At 41.8% G+C, this 27,793-nt stretch overlaps 1 protein-coding gene across 1 annotated transcript in view; it reads right to left on the reverse strand.

The window, feature by feature from the left end:
- LAMA4 (laminin subunit alpha 4) overlaps positions 1–27,793 on the reverse strand; it is a 163,967-nt gene that overhangs the window by 105,127 nt on the left and 31,047 nt on the right. The window contains exons 4-10 of the mRNA XM_088460491.1: positions 25,849–25,929; positions 18,011–18,225; positions 17,405–17,505; positions 15,484–15,664; positions 10,998–11,090; positions 9,452–9,603; positions 66–176 (exon numbers count right to left, since the gene is read on the reverse strand). Coding sequence (XP_088316617.1) covers positions 66–176; positions 9,452–9,603; positions 10,998–11,090; positions 15,484–15,664; positions 17,405–17,505; positions 18,011–18,225; positions 25,849–25,929 — 934 coding nt within the window. The remainder of the gene's footprint in view (positions 1–65; positions 177–9,451; positions 9,604–10,997; positions 11,091–15,483; positions 15,665–17,404; positions 17,506–18,010; positions 18,226–25,848; positions 25,930–27,793) is intronic.

A 27,793-nucleotide genomic window follows, 5' to 3' on the forward strand; every position in this document is an offset into this window, starting at 1 on the left:
TCTTTTTACCTTTAACTCTAAATGAAGCCTGTAGTAGTTTATATACAGTACTATACAGTACTAACCTTCTGTGCAATATTATTGACGGCTGCCTGAAGATTGTCCACTTCTATTTCAACATTATCAATCTGGAGATCTGCAAAGCCTGAGTGGTTCTTCTTTTCTGCTAGATCTTCCTTTTAATGATAAACAAAACAAATAAATGGTAAGAACGTTATAGTACATGCATTGTTACATGGGAAAGCACTAGTCTATGGCTGCTACTGTATGTACTTTACTTGTCAGTGCATAGCTAGTGTTTATTGTAAATCAAATATTAATCTTAACTTTTTGCAAGTAGGTCCAGGTATTAAACAATTGTAATTAAAAGGCTTCTCACTTGGAAATATGGAGATATATTGGCGAGCTAGAGAGATATGAGAAGCTATAAACTTGATCTCTTGTACGCAGGCATTTGTTTGCAGTACTGGCTTTTGCTGTAATATTTCATTACACTAATGATACTTTTTTGTTTTCACATATGGTTTCCATTGATGTCAATGCCATGTGAGATTTTTCCTGGAAAAAAAAGAAATTCCCAGGATTTTCTAAATACACACAGATAAGCTTCTCAAATCTACAATTCTGGTATGCAGGTACAGATGCGTCCTTGCACATCTTTGCTACAGTCAGGGGCGCCGAGAGGGGGGGGGAGCGGGTACAGATTACCGGGGCCCGGGCTTCCTGAGGGGCCCGACGCCGCTCCCCCTCCATCACAGCAGCCCAGCACACAGCGTGTGCTGTGCTGCAGTGGAGACTGCTCGTGCAGTCTCCTATGCCTGTGGGGGGGAGCGATCACACTGATCGCGCCCCCCCCTGGCTTTGAGCAGGGCTGAGGGGGCCCAGAGCGACCCCCCCCCGTGCGCCGCTGCAAAGCTTTTTTTTTGTGTCGGGAAGCGGGTGTGGCCGCACCTCCCGCATTTAGGCCATGCCCCATATTACCCGGGCCCGCCGCGGTTCTCAGCGGGCCTGGCTACAGTCGTGCCAAACAGTCCCAGATCACCTGAAACTCTGCTAGCACCGAGTGTAATTTTTGTGTCTTTATCTGACGAAAATGCAACTACGATGCAATGTGATGCAACTAGGATGCACCAGAAGACTGTACTCATTAATTTGATATGCAACACTTCTATATCTGTGTGCAATGCCACTGTGTGCAAGTGTCACATATCAAATTAATCAGCACAGTCCTAGTGTATCCTTATCACATTGAGATTTAGATGCATCTTCTACAAAAAAAAAACTCCTGACGCTAGCAGAGTAGCATGGGGCCTGGTGGCTCACTTACGCCAGGCATGTCGTGCTGTGTGGCGTATTGAGGATAGATGTAGCAGGACACATCTGTACATATTTTCAACATGAAAGTATTTCTATTAATGCCATATTAGGTTATTTCTGCATAATGAACAGACTCATGAGTTATTTCAAAAGAATAAGAATAAATTCTAGAAAACTTAATTTTTTGGTACATATACATTTTTGCCACTTGGATACACTCATTTTTGTTTGCTATAATTTAATAGTAGTAGGGGGCTCTTGCTCTTTATTGTTGTTTTTGATTGTCTAAATTTGAACAAAACTGTAGAAAACCTCAACTGATTTGCCAGTAGCCATGGTGTATCCAACACATTTCGTCTGAATGGTATATAGCTTCATTCCAACTTCATCAGAGCAAATTGTCACCTATCCACAAATAATTTGACTGTATAAATGTTCCTTTACTCTTCCTATTAACAAGCCTGAGCAGCCTATAATAGAAATTGTATTCTATTTATTTGCATGCACATATGCCAGCTTCAAACAACTCAACTGAATCAATGTAAAAACATAAGCTGAGACTAAAAGAGACTGCTTATCTATCTATCTATCTATCTATCTATCTATCTATCTATCTATCTATCTATCTATCTATCTATCTATCTATCTATCTAATTTGTGCATGTATACTTAGTTAGATGACAAGAAAACGAAGCACCACAGCTTTGTGTAGATGTCATACATAAGGGATGTCTAGTGGTCAGTGATACTGCACCCATATATAGCTGTCTGATCTTTATGGTCACCCACCTGAACCGCTAAATGAATCGGTGAACTAAAGAATTAAGTCGCCCTGCGGTCCGCTGGCTCCTCGCACGGCACAGTGGGAAACGTCATGACATCACTCGCCACATATAGGGGTCAATCCGATTAGGTGCGAATTGCGAGATGCAAGGTGCGAGTTGCGATTTTCACTTCGAATTCGCATAGCGAATTAAGGGGTCTATTTACTAAGCAATGTTAGGAGACAGAGAGAGAAGTGATAAGAAAGTGATAAGGTGCCATCCAATCAGCTCCCAACTGTCATTTTTCAAACACAGCCTGTGAGATGACAGTAAGGAGCTGATTGGCTGGCACCTTATCACTTTCTTATCACTTTTCACTCTGTCTCCTAACACTGCTTAGTAAGTAGACCCCTCATTTTGCAATCCAATTAGCAACTCGCACTGATCAGTCAGACTGAATTCGCAACTTTCCACTCGCACCTCCCTGAGGGTGAGAGATGGAAAGGAAAGTCTTTATTTTAAGGTTAAAATGTGGGGACACTGTGCTGAACCCCTTGGACACCAACCCTAATGATCAATTAGGCAATTGGAAGTTTCTAATTAGCTTATTTAGTCCAATAATTACATGTCATTTTTTGGGGTAAAAAAAAATGTCCTCAAATTACCCCAAAATCAACTTTGTCTTTACTGTAGGCACCCCAAATTTAATCACAATAATTTTTTAGTTGAAAAATCATTGTTTTTTTTTTTTTTCCATTTTTCAAGGTGCCCTCAAAGTACCCCAAAATCACCCTTATTCCTAAAGTTTTTTGCATTTTTCCTTTAATTCGTTTGAGATTTATCATTTTCTTGCATTTAAAAAAAAGCACAAATCAGCCATTTGACACCATTTCAAAACCTACAGTAACATCCTAATGGCCAAAAACAGCCGTCTATACAGTTCTGCTAACAAAATTATCCATTTTGGGGGGTCCAGGGTGGTCTCCCCACAATTTCATGCAATTCTTGCAAATCTCATTTGGCAGTCAATTCTCACCCCTCCGCTGTGAGTAGTGCAATTAGGCATTTTTAATTGGATTGGAGAATTCTCGGGAGCGAGCGTCGCGGCGATGTGTGCGAGTTTAAAGAAACAAACTCGCTACTTGCAATACGTACCTAATTGGATCGAGCCCATAGTGCGGAAGCTAGGAGATGGAGCTCCTGAGTTGAGAGAAGGAGCTGGCCGCACTGCAACGGGTGAGCTTGGCCGGTTCTGCCTCCAGGGCATCCCGCCCTGTGCTACGGCACAGACCACACCACCCTCCTTACGGCCCTGGATACATGTATGTTGAGGTGTTGTTTTGATAAAAAGTGTTGTTTTTTTTAACTTACTGTACAGATGTTAGTTGCAAGTGTTTTTTCACTAATATTTTTATTTGTATATACACACTTATAAATTACAATAGAAACAGTTAAATGTACCCCCAAATACTCTAAATATGTTTATTTGCTACAATTCCTATTAATGTCATCATCTTTCTTCATTCATTAACAAAAGTTATAAAAGTCAGTCCTTTGAACCCCTGTAACAGCCTCCTATAGTTTTCTTATGGCCATAAAAAACCTACACTGTCCTCATGGCCACTTGCTACCTTATGTAACTCCTTTTTGGCATTCAGTATGATTTCCCCACTCTTTCATGCATATCACATAGATCGCATAGTGTATATATTAGGGGTGTGCACCGGCCACTTTTCGTGTTTTGTGTTTTGGTTTTGGATCTGGATCTTTCTTCGTGTTTTGGATCTGGATTGGTTTTGCCAAAACCACCCTTCCGTGTTTTGGGTTCTGGGTTTTGTGTTTTGGATCTGTATTTTTTTGAAAAAAAGCATAAAAACAGCTAAAATCACAGAATTTGTAGGTTTTTCTGCTCCTATGCTATTATTAACCTCAATAACCTTAATTTCCACTCATTTCCAGTCTATTCTGAATACCTCACACCTCACAATAGTGTTTTTATGTCCAAAAGGTTGCACCTAGGTAGCTGGATGACTATGCTAAGCGACACGAGTGGGCGGCACAAACACGTGACCCATCTAGGCGTGAAACTGCAGTGGCAGACAGGATGGCATTGAAAAACTAGGCCCCAAACTGTACATAATGCAAAGAAAAAAAAGAGGTGCAAGATGGAATTGTCCTTGGGCCCTCCCACCCACCCTTATGTTGTATAAACAGGACATGCACACTTTAACAAACCAATCATTTCAGCGCCAGGGTCTGCCACACAACTGTGGCTGAAATGATTGGTTCGTTTGGGCCCCCACAGAACAAGCTGGCAATTTATCTGTCCCTGCACAAACTGGCTCTACGGAGGCAAGATGTCATCCTCATCCTCCTCATCCACCGATTCCTCACCCTCTTCAGTGTGTACATCCTCATCCTCACAGAGTATTAATTCGTCCCTGCTGGAACCACAGGTCCCTCTGTACGTTCTGGAGGCTGGTCTCCCTGGAAGAGTTGATAATTCATTTTATGAACATCATCTTCTCCACATTTTGTGGAAGCAACCTCCTACGCCTTTCGCTGACAAGGTTCCCGGCTGCACTAAACACTCTTTCGGAGTACACACTGGAGGGGGGGCAACTCAGGTAAAATAGAGCCAGTTTGTACAGGGACCTCCAAATTGCTTCTTTTTCCTGCCAGTACAGGTACGGACTGTCTGACATGCCTACTTGGATGCTGTCACCGATGTAATCCTTTAACAGACAGACGCACGCTTGTCGCTGCTGCTTTGAGGATTCAAGTGCGGCTACAGCCCACACAATTCACAAAGACAGAAAAAAAAAAGAATATTTTTATTGTTTGTGGAGCACACTTTGAGGGTTACACCACCCTTTAACAGACAGACGCACGCTTGTCGCTGCTGCTTTGAGGATGCAAGTGCGGCTACAGCCCACACAATTCACAAAGACAGAAAAAAGAAGAAGAATATTTTAATTGTTTGTGTAGAACACTTTGAGGTGTCACCACCCTTTAACAGACAGACGCACGCTTGTCGCTGCTGCTTTAAGGATGCAGGTGCGGCTACAGCCCACACATTTCACAAAGACCAAAAAAAAAAGAACAATATTTTAATTGTTTGTGTAGAACACTTTGAGGTGTCACCACCCTTTAACAGACAGACGCACGCTTGTCGCTGCTGCTTTAAGGATGCAGGTGCGGCTACAGCCCACACAATTCACATAGACAGAAAAAAAAGAACAATATTTTTATTGTTTGTGTAGCACACTTTGAGGGTGTCACCACCCTTTAACAGACAGACGCACGCTTGTCGCTGCTGCTTTAAGGATGCAGGTGCGGCTACATCGCACACAAGTCACAAACACATTAAAAAAATAGTTTTTTATTTTTTGGAGCACTTTGAGAGTTACACCACCCTTTAACAGACAGACGCACGCTTGTCGCTGCTGCTTTAAGGATGCAGGTGCGGCTACAGCCCACACATTTCACAAAGACCGAAAAAAAAAGAACAATATTTTAATTGTTTGTGTAGAACACTTTGAGGGTGTCACCACCCTTTAACAGACAGACGCACGCTTGTCGCTGCTGCTTTAAGGATGCAGGTGCGGCTACAGCCCACACATTTCACAAAGACCGAAAAAAAAAGAACAATATTTTAATTGTTTGTGTAGAACACTTTGAGGGTGTCACCACCCTTTAACAGGCAGACGCACGCTTGTCGCTGCTGCTTTAAGGATGCAGGTGCGGCTACAGCCCACACAATTCACAAAGACAGAAAAAAAAAGAACAATATTTTAATTGTTTGTGTAGCACACTTTGAGGGTGTCACCACCCTTTAACAGACAGACGCACGCTTGTCGCTGCTGCTTTAAGGATGCAGGTGCGGCTACAGCCCACACATTTCACAAAGACCAAAAAAAAAAGAACAATATTTTAATTGTTTGTGTAGCACACTTTGAGGGTGTCACCACCCTTTAACAGACAGACGCACGCTTGTCGCTGCTGCTTTAAGGATGCAGGTGCGGCTACAGCCCACACAATTCACAAAGACAGAAAAAAAAAGAACAATATTTTAATTGTTTGTGTAGCACACTTTGAGGGTGTCACCACCCTTTAACAGACAGACGCACGCTTGTCGCTGCTGCTTTGAGGATGCAGGTGGAATCTAGACGGGATTTGGAACCGAGGACACACTACCTCCATCAATTGTCTAAATCCCACTGCACTAATGTTGGATACCGGACGCACGTCTAACACCAACATAGCAGTCAAGGCCTCAGTTATACGTTTTGCTTCAGGATGACTGCTGTCGTACTTCATCCTCATCGCTAGGGACTGTTGGAGGGTCAATTGTTTAGTAAAAGTAGTGATGTTCCTACTTCCTCTCTGGGATGATGAACAACTCCCAGCAGCAGCAACAGCACTAGGAGGAAGTGGTTCTTGATCTTTCCCTATTTTATTTTTATCGGAGAAAGTTTGGTCCTCCATTTATGTTATATTGATATATATACGTGCGGCTAAAGCGCACACAAACACAGAAAATAATTTTTTTTTGGTTTGGACTGGAGTATACTTTCGGGGGTTACAGCACCCTTAATGGTCAAGCCAGCCGGCCCTTTACTTATGACACAGGCGCACGCTTGGCACTACTTTGTTGATGCACGTGCGGCTACTGCGCACACAATTCACAAACACAGAAAATAATTTTTTTTTTGGTTTGGACTGGAGTGTACTTTCGGGGGTTACAGCACCCTTAACGGTCAAGCCAGCCGGCCCTTTACTTATGACACAGGCGCACGCTTGGCACTACTTTGTTGATGCACGTGCGGCTACTGCGCACACAATTCACAAACACAGAAAATAATTTTTTTTTTGGTTTGGACTGGAGTGTACTTTCGGGGGTTACAGCACCCTTAACGGTCAAGCCAGCCGGCCCTTTACTTATGACACAGGCGCACGCTTGGCACTACTTTGTTGATGCACGTGCGGCTACTGCGCACACAATTCACAAACACAGAAAATAATTTTTTTTTTGGTTTGGACTGGAGTGTACTTTCGGGGGTTACAGCACCCTTAACGGTCAAGCCAGCCGGCCCTTTACTTATGACACAGGCGCACGCTTGGCACTACTTTGTTGATGCACGTGCGGCTACTGCGCACACAATTCACAAACACAGAAAATAATTTTTTTTTTGGTTTGGACTGGAGTGTACTTTCGGGGGTTACAGCACCCTTAACGGTCAAGCCAGCCGGCCCTTTACTTATGACACAGGCGCACGCTTGGCACTACTTTGTTGATGCACGTGCGGCTACTGCGCACACAATTCACAAACACAGAAAATAATTTTTTTTTTGGTTTGGACTGGAGTGTACTTTCGGGGGTTACAGCACCCTTAACGGTCAAGCCAGCCGGCCCTTTACTTATGACACAGGCGCACGCTTGGCACTACTTTGTTGATGCACGTGCGGCTACTGCGCACACAATTCACAAACACAGAAAATAATTTTTTTTTTGGTTTGGACTGGAGTGTACTTTCGGGGGTTACAGCACCCTTAACGGTCAAGCCAGCCGGCCCTTTACTTATGACACAGGCGCACGCTTGGCACTACTTTGTTGATGCACGTGCGGCTACTGCGCACACAATTCACAAACACAGAAAATAATTTTTTTTTTGGTTTGGACTGGAGTGTACTTTCGGGGGTTACAGCACCCTTAACGGTCAAGCCAGCCGGCCCTTTACTTATGACACAGGCGCACGCTTGGCACTACTTTGTTGATGCACGTGCGGCTACTGCGCACACAATTCACAAACACAGAAAATAATTTTTTTTTGGTTTGGACTGGAGTGTACTTTCGGGGGTTACAGCACCCTTTAACGGTCAAGCCAGCCGGCCCTTTACTTATGACACAGGCGCACGCTTGGCACTACTTTGTTGATGCACGTGCGGCTACTGCGCACACAATTCACAAACACAGAAAATATATTATTTTTTTAGCACTTGGGGGGAGCACCCCTGATGGACAGAGCACCCCCTGGACAACACTACAGCACTCCTTTAGGACTGGGACACTGCACAGGACTTTGGAGTGGACACAGCCCCTATGGAGAACTGACTGCACAACACAGTCCAGCCAGCCCCTATGGACTTTGAAGTAGTGGACACAGCCCCTATTAACAACAGCAGCACAGCACAACACAGCCAGCCCCTATGGACTTTGAAGTAGTGGACAACAGCAGCACTACACTACACTACACTACACTACACTACACAGCCCTAACTCCCACCCTCCCTCTTCACTGTCCACAGCCGAGTGAGAAAATGGCGCCGACGCGGGTACCTTATATAGGATCCAAAACCCGCGAGACTCGGAAGGCGGGATGATGACGTTTTGCCTCGATTTCAGATCCGAGTCAGGCGGGAAAAGTCGAGCCTGACTCGGATCGGACTCGGATCGGGGGGGCTCGGGGGGGTTCGGATTTCTGAATTCCGAACCCGCTCACCCCTAGTATATATGTATATATGTGCAATACCTGAAGGGTGGTCCCGATTTGATGCTTTTTGAATTGCGTGAATTGCTCTATTGTATTAATAAGGAATTTGCAGCTAAATGAATCTGCCCCAATGTGTAGCACAAGTTTAGCAGAGAGTCCTCCTAAGGTGTTTGGCTAAGATGTGGTACTGTAGCAGCACTGGAGCAGGGCGATTTTCCCCCCTAAGCCATCCCTGTCCCTCCGAACATGTGATGTCATGATGTCATGCTGAGGGGGCAGGGCCACCGAAACCAGCAAGAAGAGCACTACCTGGAGGCTGTATAAATGCAGGCGCTGTGTGGCAGCGAATGTGCCGCCCTCAGTGCCCTGTGTAGAGGCACTGTTTGCACACCCTAGTTTCAGCCCTGCATTATAGATATTTTTTTTTTTTAACTCCCAACTTCAGACCCAAGTCTTTTTTCTCCCCTAAGTGTGACACCAGCTAATATATAGCCATATATTAGCTGGTGTCACACTTAGGGGAGAAAAAAGACTTGGGTCTGAAGTTGGGAGTTAAAAAAGCAAAACGTATGTATCCCGTGGGTGGGGCAATAGATGCTGGACAAGCTGGTTCTTCTATTAGCTCGGAAGGAGATATTAGATGTTAGTTTGAATTTCGTTTACTAGCAGAATGTTGTTGTACTGTTGGTGTATGACATGAGCTTTCGCAATGTCAGTACAGGAAAGTTTTCCCTGCTCCATTACCACTGTGCACTAATGCCGATGTTTGTTAGACATTTCATTGATTACTTACAATACCATAACAGACAGATAGCAATTCATGCAGAACAATAGACAAAAACCCCAATTACAAGCAAAACAAAATGAATACTATACCGTGAGTAGAAAGATGGTAGAATTAATGTCATTAAGAAGTTTATTAACTGCAACTCCAGTGGATATGCTCTGTATCGTTGCCCTAGTTTGGTTAACTAGTAAAGAATTGAGTCTGAGGTCATCAATCAGGTCCCAGATACATTTATCACAACCTAAGAAAACAGGAGGGTAGTTAGATCGTACAATAATGTTTATGGAAACACTTTGGGCCTGAGTCAGAGATGTATGTAAAGCGAATGTAATGGTGACACTTTCCGTTTTCAATTCAAATATCCATCTGGATTCAGTCAACCGCATCAATGCGACTGCACCAATTTCCATTTAACCGCTTGTGAATGTAGCCGTCATCATCATCAACATTTGCATCAGTCCTATCCCTGGTACAAGAGATCCATAAGAAATCGGATGGATCTCTGCAAACGCACAAGTCTAAACAGTCTGCAATGCAACCTACATGCACACTGCAGGCCAGCAGCACCTTTATCCTATGTGCAAACACCCAGTTGCACTAACTGAGCCACACATGGAGACGCAACTGAGATCTGTATGCCTATGTTCTGTGTATGCAGACCCTGGTTGCTAAAAATCATAAGATCCAACCTCAGACTTACTTGCATGCAGTCCCGACTCAGGCCCCGTCTTTTACTTCATTATGTACAAACTACAATAAAATCTTTCCAACCTTTACACAAATATATTGTTTGTGTGTGCAGATTTTACTGAATAAATTGCTTCATTTATATATATATATATATATATATACACCAGACAACATTGTATATTTGCTTTGTGGATACAGTTGTTCAATGGTACACACAATGCACAGCCTAGATAGAGTCAAAGGCAAGCAAAATAAGTTCACCAGTCTTAATATAAAAGCATCAGTGAAAAACACAAAGAAGGCAGAAAGATAGATAAATACTATATAAACTGTAGTAATGGTGAGGGCATCTTCAACCATATTGATCAGTTAGTTGCCTGGACTTGGAAACTTCTAAGTGTATTCTGCAACATTTTGCACTATGGAGAAATATCTATCTATCTATCTATCTATCTATCTATCTATCTATCTATCTATCTATCTATCTATCTATCTATCTATCTATCTATCTATCTATCTAACTATCTCTCTGTCTATCCATCTATATTCTTTTAATGACTTAAATAAAGCTATGTACACAGCACAATACTGCATTTACTGTAGGTGCTCTTAAATGTGCATTTCTGTATATTGTGCTGTGTTCTTTATATTCTGCATATAGGTAACCTAATCCCACTACATGGTTCGCTGCCCTGCACTTAAAGCAATCCTATTCAATATGTTGCATATTGCAATATATGAAAGTTTTAAGTCTTTTCCCTGTAGTCTATCATTTCAATTTGGATGTGGTTGGGCTGACTAAACAACTATAATTTATTCACCTTGATGTCTGTATTGTCATTTTCATGACTAATGACAACAGCTTCTTCTGTAATTTTATTTATAGTTTCTTCTTTTCTTAAAGTAAGAGAAAAAGTTATGTTCTCCCAATTGAGAGTAACTTACTAAATGAACAATCGGATCCACTTGGATTATCAGGGTCCTCTAATAAACACTCTCCTGTTTTATTGTTACATGGACCGCCACCACAGTTACATTCTAGAAGACAAGAAAAGAGCGATAATTGTGTACAGGAAGGAAACATGCATGTTTAGGATTACACATAATGCAGAACATCTGTGTATTCCAGAAACAGTTCTCATTTTACAGTGAGGTATCAGCTACTAAAAGAATTTAATAGTAACCTCTATTAACAGAACAAAATAACTGCAAATGTGTCCTAGATAAGGAGTGGCTCAAAGAAATGCTGTATGTCTATTTATCAACTATCTGGGATACCCAGTGTTGCCTGGGTTGAAGAATGGACCTTGAAGTACATCTGCAGCCTTAATTTTTTACATTGCCCTCGCCTATTACCCCATTCCATCGATCCTGAAAATATCCCCACTGTTTGCTAACATGGTTTTAGCCCTGAAATACAGTATTTAAACACTATTACCTCAACACTGAAGTATAAACAATTAGGAGCCAGAAAAAAAAGGCTGTTTGAAGCCAAAACTCTGACTGTTTGGAATGGGGTATATCAGGAGCAGAGTGACTTACAGGGCAGAAATCACTACGATATCAGAAATCATTGATGAGCAGAAATCTCTGCAGACCAACTTTGGAGAGCATGGCATATGAAAATGTGCTTGGAGGAAATCAGTAACTGTCAGTGCAGGTGCAGTGAGACAGTTGATCCTCCGATTCACTGCTCTTCCGTTGGAGCACTACTTGCCCCCCACTGGTACATATCAGCCTGTTCCTTCAGACAAGTACAGTTTTATGCTGGGTATGCTCTGGCCAATATATCGGCAGCTCAATTGAGCGGCCAATATATAGTGTGCACATCGACAGGTGTGTACCAGCGATGTGTCTGTGAGCAACGTCATTCACAGACATATCGTGTCGGCTGTGCAGCACAGCCGATGGGCAATATATCTGCAGATATATTGGCACATCATGCTGTGTGTACAAGTAGTCAGCCTGCCCCATTGTGACATCAGGCACAACACATCGGGCCGACGACTGGCAAATGTGTATGCACTTACCAAGCATCAGATAGGACGGCGGATCCATCGTTATTGTGTGTACCCAGCTTTAGGCACTGGAAGACATCCTGAGTGAACTTGCTTAAACCAAAATTTCAAATCAGAGACTCCAAGACCTACTTGGGGGGCACCATGTAGACCTCCATGGTCCTGACAAACTTCAAACATAGCCAAAAACATAATCCTGGTCATACTACACCACCATGCCAAATTTAGTGGAACTAGTACAAAACTCTGGCCGTGCATAAAGAACAAACAGACAGGCATACACTTTCTTGCTTGTTATATAGATTAGGGGTCTAATTATCATAGTTCAAAATAGTCATGTTTTTGTTTAAATTTGCCCACAAATATTACTTTAGCCTCTTTGACTTTCAATTAAACATAAACTATCCAGGATATACTTCAAAAGAAAAGTAATTCTCCTCAGATTGGGCCCAAACCATTATTCCCAAATGGACCATTACTATTAATGAAGCAAAAATCCTCATGGCACTACAATTACAGTAGTTGCAAACTTCTGGTTCATCATTCTGCTTAGATTAGTCATCCCATTTACCAAAATATTAGTATGAAAACAGGAACCACAGGTTAAAAATATATTTGCCCATGCAAAAGCAGCATTGTGGTGTGCATATAAACATTTGCAAAGCTTTAATAATTTATAACTGGGTGTCGCTCTTACCATTACTTTAAATGAGACCACACAATTTTTCATTTTTACTCTTTGAGTGTAGAGTAGAGGCAGGCTCTGACAGTGATGCATTGCCCTGCCCTCATTCTGCACTATGATGACCCTGATCTCCGTTTCCATAGGGCAGCAGCACATCCTATGCAGATGCTGCACTCCGTATGCTGAGCTCCTCAACTTCCTATAGTACCTCACTGTACAGCTGTTTCCTTTTCCTCCACAGGCTAAAGTATGTATGTCATCATGCCCCCTCACCCCTATCAGGACCAAGTGTGTATATCACCTTGTCCTCCCTCAGGCCTTATTGTGTGTCACCATGCCCCCCAGGCCCCAGTTTGTGTGTCACCATGTGTCCCCGCAGGCCCCTGTGTCTGTGTGTCACCATTCCCCACAGGACCCAGAGTATTTGCCACCCTGTTTCCTCCAGGCCCCGATGTGTGTGTTACCATGTACCTCCAGGCCCCGGTGTCTGTGTCACCCTGTCTCCCAAGGACCCAGTATGTGTGTTTCACCAGGTTCCCCCCAAGCTTCACTGTGTGTGTCATCATGTCCCCCTCTCCCAAGCCTCAGTGTGTATGTTTATATGTTCGTCTGTCCCCAGTATGTATATCACCATGCCCACCAGCCCCCAACATATGTATCCATGTTGCCCCAGGCCCATGTGTGTCTCTTATCATCATTATGTGTGTTTGGCCTTTCTTTGTCCTCCTTCACATGTGTCTCTGATTACTCCTCTTATTATATCTGTCTCTCCACCTACTTCTACCATTTACCCACCACCTCCCACCTTTCCCGTGCCCTTCACGAACCACTGTTCCTCTTGCCCTGCACTTTCTCCTGCCACCACTTTTCTTCTTCAACTTCTGCCCTCTTTACCATGTTATACATTAGCACTGGAGACTGAGAGTCCCCATTATTATCAATGGGGACTATGGTCTGACCCTTGTATACCATACTCCAAAAAGCAAAGCTTTTCAGAGATTGGCCCTGCTGGCACCTAGAGGTGCTGCGGAAAAAAAATCTGAGACACCGATGCCATGAACCAAAAAAGTTTGGGAAGGAACCACTGATCTAATCTATTTTTTGTAACATCTCCTTTTTGGAATTTTTTTATTTTTCATTTTTTTATTGTGTTAATGTTGCCTAGCTGTCATGTTGCATATTGTTCCCACTGATCTTCTAGATTACAGCACATAATTGTTGACTTCTGTCCCCTTACCTATGAGGCTTGTATGTACATGTTATGAACAGACTTAATTTTCAAGGGCAGGGGCTTAAGTGTGGGGGGACCAGGTGGAGCTCATGCTCAGGGTGCCAGGGCTGGTAGGAGGTGCCATCTGGAATGCATTTTTTGGTAACAGACTACCAAGGAAAGGGAACTAGCCCTAGTAGATCCTGGTCAGAAGCAGATTACTTCCTGATGTTGTGTCATGTGACTGTTGCAGTCACATGGCACACACACTGGATGGAGGCTGCTGCTGTTCCAGGTCCTGTGCAGCAGACAGCACTGCAGGAAATAATGTAAGTAAAAGTGTAATGTTAAGACTAACCCACGGTGTTGGGGAATGTTGGTGTACAGGGGAGCATGTTTATGTGTAGGGGGCATGTTTCAGGCATGTTGATGTGTAGGGGCCATGTTGGTGTGCAGAGGGGCATGTTGGTGTACAGTTGGCATGTTGGTGGGCAGGGGTGGCATATAGGTGCAAAGGTGCATGTTGGTGTGCAGAGGGGCATGTCGGCATGCAAGGGGGCATGTTTTTGTGCAAGGAGGCCTGTTGGTGTGCAGAAGGAGTATGTTGGTGTGCAGGAGGAGTATGTTGGTGTGCAGGGGGAGTATGTTGATGTGCAGAGGAAGTATGTTGATGTGCAGAGGAAGTACTGTATGTTGATGTGCAGGAGAATTATGTTGATGTTCAGGGGGCATGTTGGTTTGCTGGAGGCGTGTTGGTGTGCAAGAGGAGTATGTTGGTGTGCAGGTGGAGTATGTTTGTGTTATTGGGGAGTATGTTGATGTTGCAGTAGGAGTGATAGTGAGAGAGTAATTACAATGGGTGTGAGGTAAGGGGTCAGGGAGTGTGGTAAGTGAGGAGTATTTCTGTGGGTGAGCTATGCTGTATGGGAGTGGTGGTGCATGAGGGGAATTACAGTAGGTAAAGAATGGAGTCATTTTGTAATGTACATACAATCAAAAATTTAAGCTGAATGGTTATGTGTTAGTAAAATTAAAGCTATAGTACTATATACAGAGCCGTAGCTAAGGCGGTGTAATATGTGACACAACCAAGGGTTACTAATAAAATTGAAAAGGGGGAAGGGGCACCCTACATGTGCAATTTAGTATATCTGCATAGTAAAAATCATCCCTTTAGAGCATTAATTGTTGTGTGTATTAATGTATTAATGTCCAATAGTGGTTTACCAGTATTAAATTATCTAAAATCTAACCAAATTATCTTTATTCTCATTCTCTCTCTCTCTCTCATTCTCTCATTCTCTCTCTCTCGCGATATATATATGTATACATACACACACTTAATGTATTGCATGCACAAATGTACTAGACTTAAGATTAAACTGCTTCACTGTTCTGAAATGATGCATACCACACATTTAGCAAATATTTATGAAGCATCTCCTTACATGTCATTTTGCCATTTTATTTATGAGCGACATCACTTGCATTCAGATACACTGTTCTGGAGGCACTTACTCTGGCAGCCAGATGGCCTGTAATTCCAGTATCCAGACTTGCATCTCTCACATTTCAGGCCAGCTGCACCAGGTCTACATCTGCACTGTTGAGTCACGGGTTCACAGTAATTATCCATGGATGCAGCACTGCACTCACACTTCTGACATCCCAAGCAACTGTCATAACCATAGTGCCCGATCTAAGGAAACAAAACAGTGAAACATGAGTGGGCATGATAGTCTGTTTCTTCACTGAGCAACGTAAGAATGAAAAACACATGTTGCTGGTGGAAGTGTAACAGCGTAACAACTATCTTTTGTCAATGGGAGGTATTACCATATTATAAAGAAGTTACACAATCCATTTTTCTCTCTATTTTTATTCTTCCAACATTAAGGATAATCATTCATTTGATGAACGATATATCATGAGTGCATGGCGGATGTGTACACCTGATATGTCAGTGAATGATGTCGTGGAGGGTGGGATGGGGTGGAGACTGAGGTTATATCAGCATATATAGTCTAAATATATATACTATATACTATAGTCTAAATAGTATATATACTAGTCTATATAATAATCTGCTAAAGTCTGTCCTATCTCCAATAAGGGTGAGTGAGAGAGTATGACTGTCAGTGTCTATATTTATTTTTTATTTATTACCATTTATTTATATAGCTCTAGCATAAGTGACATTGCTTTACAATACAGTAGATATTAGAGGCCTGCACACAAGCCCACCTGAGTCTAGATGAAGTTAAGTACCAGATACTGTGTACTGATCCATCCAGATTACAATAGAAAAAAGTGCTTAGTGAGGCAATATGAGTATGATCCATTCACACAGAAATCTTGGTTTTGGGGGTCAGAGAGTTGTTAAAGTACAGAAAGAGAATAAATGTAAGTTTTTAGTGTAATATACAAAGAAGGAAGGGAAGGATAGACTAGAATATAGTTTGAAAATTTGTTTTGTTGTCTGAAAAAGTGACAATTCATGGAATACTTGAAGGTTTGGAGCAGGGTCGGCTCCAGGGATCTTAGCACCCTGTGCCAGGCCCATACCCTGTGCCCAGCATTCGTGCGTGCGACTGAAATAGGGGGCGTGACCTCATTTCCATAGGTCACAACCCCTAAGTGATGTTATTTGGAGGTGTGCTCGCATGGCACGCCTCCAAATAACATCAGGTTGGGGGTAAAGCCCCGGCCTCCTTCACTGGCTGGGCTTCCCCCAGCCCTCTCCCATCAGTGAATGGATCCCCCTGTTCGATCGCACTGGTCGAACACCCCTAAGGCCGGCCCTGGTTTGGAGGGTAGTTGAAAGTCTTGTTATACAATACAGGGCATTCCACAGAGTGGGTGCAGCTGAAAAAAGTCATGTAGCCATGAGAGGGAGCAGGTAATGAGTGTGGATGAAAGTGGCAGATCATGGGCAGAGCAGAGGGGTTAAGTTGGGAGATACTTTGATACAAGGGAAGAGATGTATGCAGCTTTGTAAATGATTATGTATATTAGAAGTATTTTATATTGGATTTTATAAAACATAGGCAACAAATGTAGGGACTGACAAAATGGACAGCAGTAAAAGAACATTTTGCAATAGGGATGAAATATTAGGGGAAGACCTGTGGGAAGGATCTTGCAATAAGCAATATGGGAGACTATTAGTGCACAAACTACATTGTTTGCAGTGTGGGAAGTGTTTCATAGCTTTTGCATAATGAAAAAAAAAATAATCACAGGTGGGGGAAGCTACTGTAACTCATGAGTATTACTGGGGAAACCATTCATAAGAATTGCTATTTATCCACATTGTTGCAGATGTTTGGAAAATTACTTATTTGAAAGTTATTTTGTATTAAAAATATGTTTCAATATACAAAATGTTGCTACATCTGAGGTTACAATGACTCCAGATAAAAAGTGACCCCATACTCACTTCACAACGATCACAGGCAGTTCCAGTGACGCCTGGTTTGCACTGACATTTCCCTGTGATATCACTGCAGAATTCGGTACCACACATTGAACAGCGGCACTCTGAAACAATAGCACAATTTATGAGAGGATCTGTCCAACGTTCCCAAGAATGCTGCAGTCCCCAGGTGTAAAGCTTCATCCATGGAAAAAAACACTACACATTTCATTTATTCTACATATGCAATATAATTCACACTATATATTATTATTCCTTGGATTTTTTTTTGTAATATTTATTGAATGTGAGATTTTAAAATATAAAAGTCACATTATAACCCAATTGTGTGAACATGTTATTATGGAGATTGAATGTACTGTGTATGTGACGAGCTTAAACGGCTTATTTAATGTGTTTTTTTTTCAATGGTGCACGTACATCCCCCACTTAATGGTTTTTAAACTCAATTTTTCTTAAATAATGTTCCTTTTAAAAGGACAGCCAGCCTGTGAGTGGGGTAAGTGTTAAACAAGCAAAAGATTATCTTCTCTAAAGTAATAGCTAATCTCCTACCGATATGTAAAGTCAGCAAGATAAGCATACCTCCTCATACACTATGATCAGTACCTGTGCAGGTTTTGGCCACTCTAGCATCCCCATAATATCCTGGTGCACAGCGCTCACAGAGAAAGCCAGAGGTGTTACCAAAACAGCTGTTACACTGTCCTGTCACCACATTGCAGTCTTCGAAAATCAAGTTAGGATCCGAGTTACCGCTGCAGTCACATTTTCTGCATGTGCCACCTCTTAGTAGAGGGTTTCCATAGTAACCTGGTGCGCACCTACAATAAAAATAACGTATCCATAACAAACTGTACTTTTTGGATGAAATAACCTTGTAAATCACCTTGTAAAAACAGCAGTTTGTTTTTATATGTCTTTGAAACATTTAGAAATCTTTTGTTAACAGTATTTAGTGTTTTATAGTTCAGCTATTTGCTATTTATGGGCTTGTGTCATTTAAAATTGATGGAGACTACTTATTTTGGCATGGAAAATAACATTCAGAATTTATAGTCAAACTGGTTACAAAATTCATAACAAACAACGACAATGTAAGCAAATGGTGCTATTACCGTAGAGATGATTAAATCTAATAAACTATACTGTACAAGGAAAAAATGTGGATGTGCAGCACAAATGCCATTCCTTTCCTATTTGCCATGTTAGGTATTGAACCCATTGTATTGGTGGGTGCTTGCAACTGCCAAGGTGCCAATATGTTCCTGTTCATATTGGAGGTACTGAGCAGTTTAGGATTTTGTTTTGGTAAATGCAGTTACTGCATCCATATGTAAGAGAATATAAATAGATTTTGTTTTGTGAGATAAAATATATTTAAGGGGTCTATTTACTAAGCAGTGTTAGGAGACAGAGTGAAAAGTGATAAGGAAGTGATAAGGTGCCAGCCAATCAGCTCCCAACTGTCATCTCACAGGCTGTGTTTGAAAAATGACAGTTGGGAGCTGATTATCTGGCACCTTACCACTGTCTTATCACTTCTCTCTCTGAGGGTTATTCAATATGAAACGTTAACTTCACTGTCGAAGTTAACGTTTCATATCGGAGTTTTTACCTGCGTTAAAGTATCGGGCGCACTCCCGCTTATCCCCGTATTCAATATAAAATTATCGAAAACGGGAACCTCCGAAGTTGGATTTGCGTAAAGTTACGATTTTTTCCATAAAAAATTTGTAAGACCCCCTAAAGTTGTAAAAACATGGGGGATCGCTATGGGTACCCCCGTTTTAGCCTTTAAATGAAAGTCGGGGATTTAAATAGCCGCAGCAGGTGTTTTTTTCCCGACATTGAAGAAGTGTTGCAGAAGAGCACTTAGGTTATTTTTTTTGTTTTTTTAAGTGGTCCCATCAAATTTGGGGTACATGAAAATGGGTACTAGCATATTTTTAAGTCCCTAAAGTAAGTTTTTAAAAATTCTGCATTTGTGCACCTGCCGCTATAATTCTATTCTTCAAAACACCTGCCGTATACTTGCAGCCCTGAACCTATTTCCCTATTGTTAAACAATTTTTTCCCATTTTTTTTTGTTCACCCCAATTTTTTTATTAATTTTTTGGGGTGTCCCTATTTTTTTTAAAACCCAAATTTATTTTTTAAAGGGTGTCCCGATTTTTTGTAGGACATTTTTTTTGAACATTTCCTTTTAAGGGGACATTCCCACAACTACAGGCTATTTTTTATAAGCCTACACCCCCAAACCCCTATTCTGCATTTTTTTTCACTTGCTATAGTGCTTAGAAAAATTATCCCTGTTTTTCAAAAAATGACCCTTGAGCCCATTTAAGGAAAAAAACGGGAATTTTCGGGAAATATGCCTGGGACCCCCCTAAAGATGTCCTGACATGGGGGATCACTATGGGTAACCCCGTTTTTGCCTGCTTAAGAAAGTCAGGTTTTTAAAAAGCTTTCCAAGGTGTTTTTCCCTGCTGCGGCTATTAGAAACCCCGACTTCCTTCAGGAGTTAAAAATGGGGGTACCCATAGTGATCCCCCATGGCTGACTCACCCATGTGGGAACTGTCAGTTGCCGGAGCCAATCAGCGGGCGCTCTACAGTGAGCGCTGCCGCTGATTGGCTGACGGGACTGCAATGCCCCGTGAAGTGCCGGCAGTGGCCATTCGGGAGCTATCTGTATGTGTGACAACACACATACAGATAGCTTGTAGCGTGGATCGGTTAACACTTTTTTTTTTGTTTTAAAACACCCATGGATTACTGCGGAGACCAGAGCTGGATGTAGGTAAGTATGAAATCTTTCTTGCAGGGCCAGCTATCATTGATCTCTACTGGAGAAGGGGACAGAAACTTCTGGTATAGGTAAGTATGTGTGAATGGGTAGGTGTATGTAATAAACTTATACTGGGCACGGTGTGTGTGTTTTGTCTTTTTTTAACTATTTATTTTACAGTGAAATTACAGGTGCCGCATGTCTGCTGGCACTTGTAGTTCCACAAGTGCAAAATGGCAGGCATGCTGGCACTTGTAGTTCCACTGTAAAGTACAATAGTGTTACATTATTTGGCCCCCGTATTACCCCCATATCCACCGCTCCAGGGGTATGGGGATGAGCCCCAGGCTTCAGCGTAAGCCTGTGGTGCTCGGGAGAGGGGGGACCCTTTTTTGGGGGGTCCCCGATTCCCCCGAGATCACCGGCTTGCGCTGACCGATTTGGGGTGTAATGCTTTAGACCTGGAGCCCCAGTGATTGGGTCTCCGGGCTGTGGCATTGCACCCCGGTCGGTTGGGTCTGGTGCTGGTCTTAAATATAGGGGGTACCCCACGTCATTTTTGCCCCCTATATTTAAAACCAGCACTAGTCCCTGCAGCCTGGTGTTGGTTTCTAAAATACGGTGGAACCCTACACATTTTGTTCCCCGTATTTTTAGAAACCACCACTGGCTGGCTAGCCTGGGGCTGGTTTGGCTTTTGGGGGTGACCTTATGTCATTTTTTTTTTATTTTTTACTAATTTTTTTTACAGGTTAACTAAAACGGGAATTTTCGGGAAATATTCTAGGGACCCCCCTAATGATGTTTAGACATGGGGGATCACTATGGGTACCCCCATTTTTAACTCATGAAGGAAGTCGGGGTTTCTAATAGCCGCGGCAAGTGCATAAATGCGACTTTGAAGAAAGTGGTGCAGAAGAGCATTTAGAATTTTTTTTTTGCGAAAAATAACTATGCCCAGCAAATTTGGGGTACTTGAAAATGGGGGTCAGCATGTTTTAAAGTTGCAAAAGAGACTTGAAAAAATCGTGAAAAACCCACTTGCGCAAGGAGCTGCAATGAAAAAAACACCTGGGGCATACTTGGGGACCCCCCCAGAGTCATGTTCACTATTTTTTAACTTTGTTCCCCAACATTTTTTTTTTTTGGCCCCCAAATTCAAAGTGCTTTTTTTGGGGTGTCCCGATTTTTATTTATTTTATCTTTTTTTGACACAGATCGTTTCAAAGGGTCATTCTGAAGGGTGCAGGCTATTTTTTTTAAACCTGCACCACTAAACCCCAATTCTGCACTTTTTTTCGACACCTATTCAGTGGTGAAAAGTTATCCCCGTTTTTTATCAAAGACTTTTCAAAACTGCGATAAGTCTCTGAAATTGAATTCGGTGTAAAAGTAAAACCTGTGATAATGACGTCATACATCCGATATTAACGCAAAAACTGACTTATCGCTCCCATATTGAATACCCCTATCTGTCTCCTAACACTGCATAGTAAATAGACCCCTTAATGATTGTCTAAACCTAGCAGTAGTGATAAGTGGTGGCTCCAGAGGTAGGGCTGCAGCACAGTCCAAAATTCAAATAGGGGAGCCACACCAACTGCCAGTGAGTCCCGTCCAGCGATGTTTGGCAGTGTTTGGAAGGGCAGTTGGTGTGGTTCCCCTATATGAATTTTGGATTGTGCCACAGCCCCACCTCTGGAGCCGCCACTGGTAGTGATACATGGAGAGTCCACAGTATAGCAAGTAGCTGCGGAGCCTTTTTATCCTCACAGAACCACTTTGCACATGAGGCTGAGCAGAGGTGCCATAGATCAAGCATCTCTCATTATTTCCAAGTGGACTCTTTTGACACCATTCATCCTCTTTAGTACGAGGTTAATGATGAACCAACAGGCATTATTTCTATAAAAAAAGGGTGGTCCTTGTAAAGAAGATATGAGTTTGAATTAACATTTTCACTTTCCCAGGTTTAGCATTCGTACAGTATATTAGACCTCAATCCTACAAATGGTCATATGCAATGAATATCCTTATTTATTGCCTACTGTGTATATGATCAGCAAGACCATGGGGTAAATTTACTAAAGTGAGAGTTTTTAGAAGTGGAGATGTTGCCCATAGAAACCAATCAGATTCTAGATATTATCTTCTTGAAGGTGTTAGTTAAATGTTAAGTAGAATCTGATTGGTTGCTATGGGCAACATCTCCACTTCTAAAAACTCTCAATTTAGTAAATATACCCCATGTTTATTGAGAGAATCTCAATATTGATTCAGTATCACTCTGAATGTATATTATGACAAAACCAAAAAGTTAGAGCCTATATTCAAGTCAAGAAACGTACCATCACTATCCTGCAGCAAAAGGGTTAACTTAGTGAATCCTAAGCAGAGCAGTGTGCAATATGTAAGTTATCACTGTAAGTTAGTATATCACTCTTCATAGAATATCTTGACATACATTGTTACCATAGGCGTTAGAGTTTTTTGCAGTTACCAACTTCCAGGAAATGTATGCAAGCACCGGCGTAGAGATCACACAGATAACGTTAGCACTGTGCCAGAGTCTTCACTTTCCTTTGAGAAAGCACCAGTGGCATATTTCTGGCACACTCTTTGGATACAGTCAGTGGGCACAGGCCAGTCAGACACGTCTGAAGAGAGTGTCATAAATTTGGCGTCGGCTGTTACGGTTCTGAGTGCAGGGTTAGCAGCGGTTACTTCCTTGACTCATGGCCTGTGTGTGTGTGTGTATGTACTGTATGTATGTATATATATTTATATATAATTTGAACACATAATGAACTGCCTTTATAAAAAAAACTCTTTCTATGTAATTCAGTTGGTTTTCATTATTTATAGCAGTGATTCCCAAACAGCGGCAGATTTTGCCTAGGGACTGCAGCATCCCCACCCCTGTCTGCACTGGCTATACTGTGACTGACAGTGGCTTCCTATTGGAAGCGCTACCTGCCAGTCACATATACAACAGGCAGTCTCGGGGGGAGCTGTCTTCCAGGAAGAAGCCGCTACTCTGCCTTTCCCCAGCCCTAACCGGCTCCTAGGGGCTGCAGACAATGCAGCGCTTTGGAAGCCGGTAACATGCACACGGCTCCCCGCTGCTAGTGCGGATGCGCTGGTCCTGGCGCCCTACATATGGATTACGCAGGCGCCAGGATCCGGCCAGGAGGAGCTGGTGAGTGTTTAGCAGCGGCAGCCCCCCTCATAGGAGCCACTGCTGTTCCCAAACGATATTGAATCACAGAATTAGCATTTTTTTCACAGCACCCCAAGGAAAAATATTTCATATTCAGAAAATCACTAAAAACAAATTAAATTGTGCTTTGCTGTCATCCTTAGACTCAGTTGAGTGATGGTGGACAGGTGTGCTTCTGTTTGGCCATGTATCTTATGACTGGCAGCCACCAGCACTGGTGTTGTCTATTACATTTACCATAAATAATTTGAATTGGTACTGAACCACCAACCTGTGGCACCTCTGCAAGAGCCCCGTGGCAAACAATTTGGCAACCACTAATTTATTGGTTTAATTGGGTTAAAGTGTGCAGTAATAGATATTATGAATTTAAAATGATAAGAAAGAACACATACATTTTGAACGACATGTTAATATTTGATGACTAAATAATGTGAATATGGAATAAGAGATATAAGATGTGTGTCACAATAAGGCAGCATGTAATGTGATGACTGATGATGTATCAGCTGTACATTAAAATGTCCATCTGTTTATTATACATAAATAACAAAAGTAGTCAAAGTAAATGTAATGTAATGGTTAGCATTACTGCCTCACAGCACTGAGGTCGTGGGTTCGATTCCCACTACAACCCTAACTGTGTGGAGTTTATATGTTCTCCCTGTACTTGCATGGGATTCCTCCGGGTGCTCTGGTTTCCTCCCAAACTCCAAAAATATACTAGTGGGTTAACTGGCTCCCAACAAAATAATCCCTAGTGTGTACAGTATGTGTGTGTACATGTGCTAGGGAATATAGATTGTAAGCTCCACTGGGGCAGGGACTGATGTGAATGGCCAAATACTCTCTGTAAAGGCTGCGGAATATGTGTGCGCTATATAAATAACTGGTAATAAATAATGTATCTCTGAGCTTGTCATATACAAAGCTGGAATAATCTGACAAGGTAACTGTAAATGTGTTAATTTATCTTAATAAATGATAAAATATTTATTTACATAATCTATTTATGCATCCCATGTGGGCTTTCTGTTTTTTTCACATCTCTGTGATGAATTATGTGGCTTTTATATTGCGGATTTCTATATTTTATATTACAGTTTCAATAATTCCCAGTGACAAACAACTTGATTTTAAGAAAAGAAGCTCAAGTCTGAAAGCTAGGGGCAAGTAAGGAAGCCTGTGAATGCCCCACAATTAGGAAGTCTCATGGTGGCTCCATTTCCTGACAAATGCCCTGTTGCCTAAGGGTATAGACAGGGATCAGAGCTGTAACTGAGGGCTTGGGGAGCTTCATATTTCCTTCTTGCCCCATACGCTAACATTACAATTACAGTATATTATATTATTATATTATAATCCTGCTGTGCTCAACTTCCAAAGCATCAGGGCGGAAAGCAATTTCTACAAAACACATCAATGATATAGTACACATTGCAAAACTGGCAGCGTTAAGAAACTGCAGCTTTGTCTACTCAGAAAGATGTGTTTATGAATATGGTCATTTGAAATACTCCATTGAGATAGTCTGACAAAACAGTCCATGGAATTTCCGTCTACTCCTATGCTAACTTGTGGTTATAGACATCTGGATTCTAACAGAATACCAACACATTTATAATATTTCACATCATCTGATATGAGATTGATGTTAAAGTTCAAGTAGGTTGTTACTGTAGTTTGCTATTATCAAGACGGCTTACATGCATTCCCATATGTTTTTGGAATATGCAGCATACTGATGGAACAAACTTTTCCAGGGTTAATGGCCCCCCTAATTGTGCAGAACACGCAGAATTGCACATCCTATCCCTCCTACTGAAAAGGTAAACTATGGAATTGCAGCTCAGTCAGAGTCAAAGGGTGCAACTTATATGCACTGTGCCAGATGCTTGGTTCTGCCTTTTATCAACTGAGCATCTCAATGTAATGTTCTGTATGGTACATTTGGAGGTGAGCAAAGAGATCTCCATGAGACTGAAAACCTTTGCATTTCAATGAGCCGGTAAATCATTTTGCAAAGGCCAATATGAGAGTAATATGAACTTTTCAGCAAACCTGTCTTTACAGATGTTATATAAAAATTCTACTTTAATTGAACAAATCTAACTTAGAAATTAATTTGATGCTAATTTTCAGTTTAAAGCAGCGATAAAGATTTAATGAAATGATTTAATGCCAATAGAACCATTGTGCCTATTCTGCAGATGGTTTGGAGAACTGTACTGCAGATGTGGAATGTGGAATAGTTATTTGGTGTGAATTACCAGTAAGCCATATGACCACATGGTACCATAAGAGTTCTTTCTAACACAACTTAGTTCTTTGGTTGTAAATGCAGTCTAACAGTGGGAAATGCTTAGTGTCCCCTCAACCTTTATGAATGTTGTACGTAAACGACCGAAATAAGTAAATGCAGAATCTTAGCACTTACCTTTCACATTTAGGTCCAGCAAAATTTTCCTTACAAATACAGCGCACAGACCCTCTCTTAATCGAACAAGTAAGAGCAAAGCTGGAGATTGAAATAAGAAAGTAAAACATTCATACAATGAATAGTTGCTCATATGTCCATGTCTAGATACATTTAATAAGGCAAAATAATTGTTGCTAAATCAAAATGATGTTAAATGATGTAACTTTTTCCAGTTCTATATAAAGTAAAAAGGATCATTGATAGTGTATGTAGCACTACTTAATAGCTGGAAATCCTTCAATTATCTTTGCTTATTTGACTTCCCTATTCTTTGCACATCCTTCCATTTTAATATCTACTCTAACTGGCTTTTCCTCTGCTGCATTTTGCTTTTGTGCAGATCTATTGTTTTACTTTACGATAATGAGTCTTTATCCGGCACCGGGGAACTATCTTCATACAGAGTTAGTAACGTCTGGAGCTGCTATGTGTTCAGTGTCTTACAGTAATCAGGCATATCTACTTTGGGAACTCTTTCTGGAGTTGTACAAAGAGATGGGACATCTGGTGTAATGGAGAGAAATTGTTACATCTGCTTCCTCCTAGTACGAGCTTATAAGAATCCAGTTCATGGGAACGATACAGAAAGTAACAGTTCCCATCAGAGCTGTGATGACATCATGTGTACTGTGTCTCCCCTTCTCCCCCTAGAGGGAAAACAAACTCTCAAGCCCTTGACAATGGAAAGATCTGCACACTATTTTAAACACAATCTATATACAATATGTATCACACAAAGGCTAACACAAATGTGACTGAATAAAATGTAATAAGTCCTCATATACATGGATGCATTTCCTGCTCCCATGGCACGTTAGCTTGGAGCTGGGCTTAACACTTGGTGAATGCAACTCCTGCGCTGCAATTAAGATTCATAAAACCTTATGAAGAAAGTATCAGTAGTACACAGAATTATTCATGGTGAACACTGAGAAGATATGTATACAGCAAATCATTTTGCCTAATGCATGTGTATAATGTGCACAATAAGGCTTTAAGCCTGTGATGCTTTTTAGGAATGAAGCCAATAATCCAAGCTCAAGCTTCATACACAGCTGCAAGTCCTGCATCTATCTATTGCTAGCTGTACACAGTGAAGTGTTCCTTGGAGTCATTTAAGGACTTTCTTCTCTAAGCACTGGTCTAATATTAAACGTGCCAACAAACATGGTTATGTGATGTACAGCCTTCATTATGATCCAAGTATACACAAATAACAATAGATTTCTAGGTAGAAGTGCCTGAGCGAGCCCTCAGAGTGTGAAATGCGTGGAACCCTGGGTTACATTTCCATGATGCCATAGAACTAGGTACTGAGTCACCCAATGATGTGCTTTTTAAGCTTTTTTTAATTCAGCTAATTAGGAAAACTACTCTACCCTTGGTGCTACATGATTATCTGTATTATTAAGTACAGTTATTACAATTTATAAATCATTGCTTTTCTACTTGTCAGCTGAATCCACTTTAACTTTTTCATATTGTGCTTAAGAAACTATATATTTTGTGATACACAATTACACTTTGTAGTTTATAATATTGTGGGAATACCATCATGCTCTGCAGGGGCATTTCTAGAGAGAAGGGGGCCCGTGTGCAGTCTCCGAAACGAGCCCCCTCCTCTCTGTCGGGCGGCCGGCAGCGCACTGAGCTGTGCGCGGCCAGCGCTGGAGTTATAGACTCTGGGCACTAGAGTGCGCCCAGAGTCTATAGGGTATGCACAGGCCATTTACCCTGTACTGCACATGCGCAAACGATGGTAAAATGGCCGCGGCGGACATTTTCCAGTTGTTTTTAGAGTACCGGACCCCCGCTCTGACGTGGGACTCCACGCTCTGATGGAGAGATAAATATGCTATGGGTGCAGGGTGTGCGGTGTGGGCCCCCCCTGGACCCAGGGGTC

This window comes from Taudactylus pleione, unplaced genomic scaffold (genome assembly GCF_031769625.1).
Source record: "Taudactylus pleione unplaced genomic scaffold, aTauple2 ptg000046l, whole genome shotgun sequence".
Taxonomy (NCBI): Eukaryota; Metazoa; Chordata; class Amphibia; order Anura; family Myobatrachidae; genus Taudactylus; species Taudactylus pleione.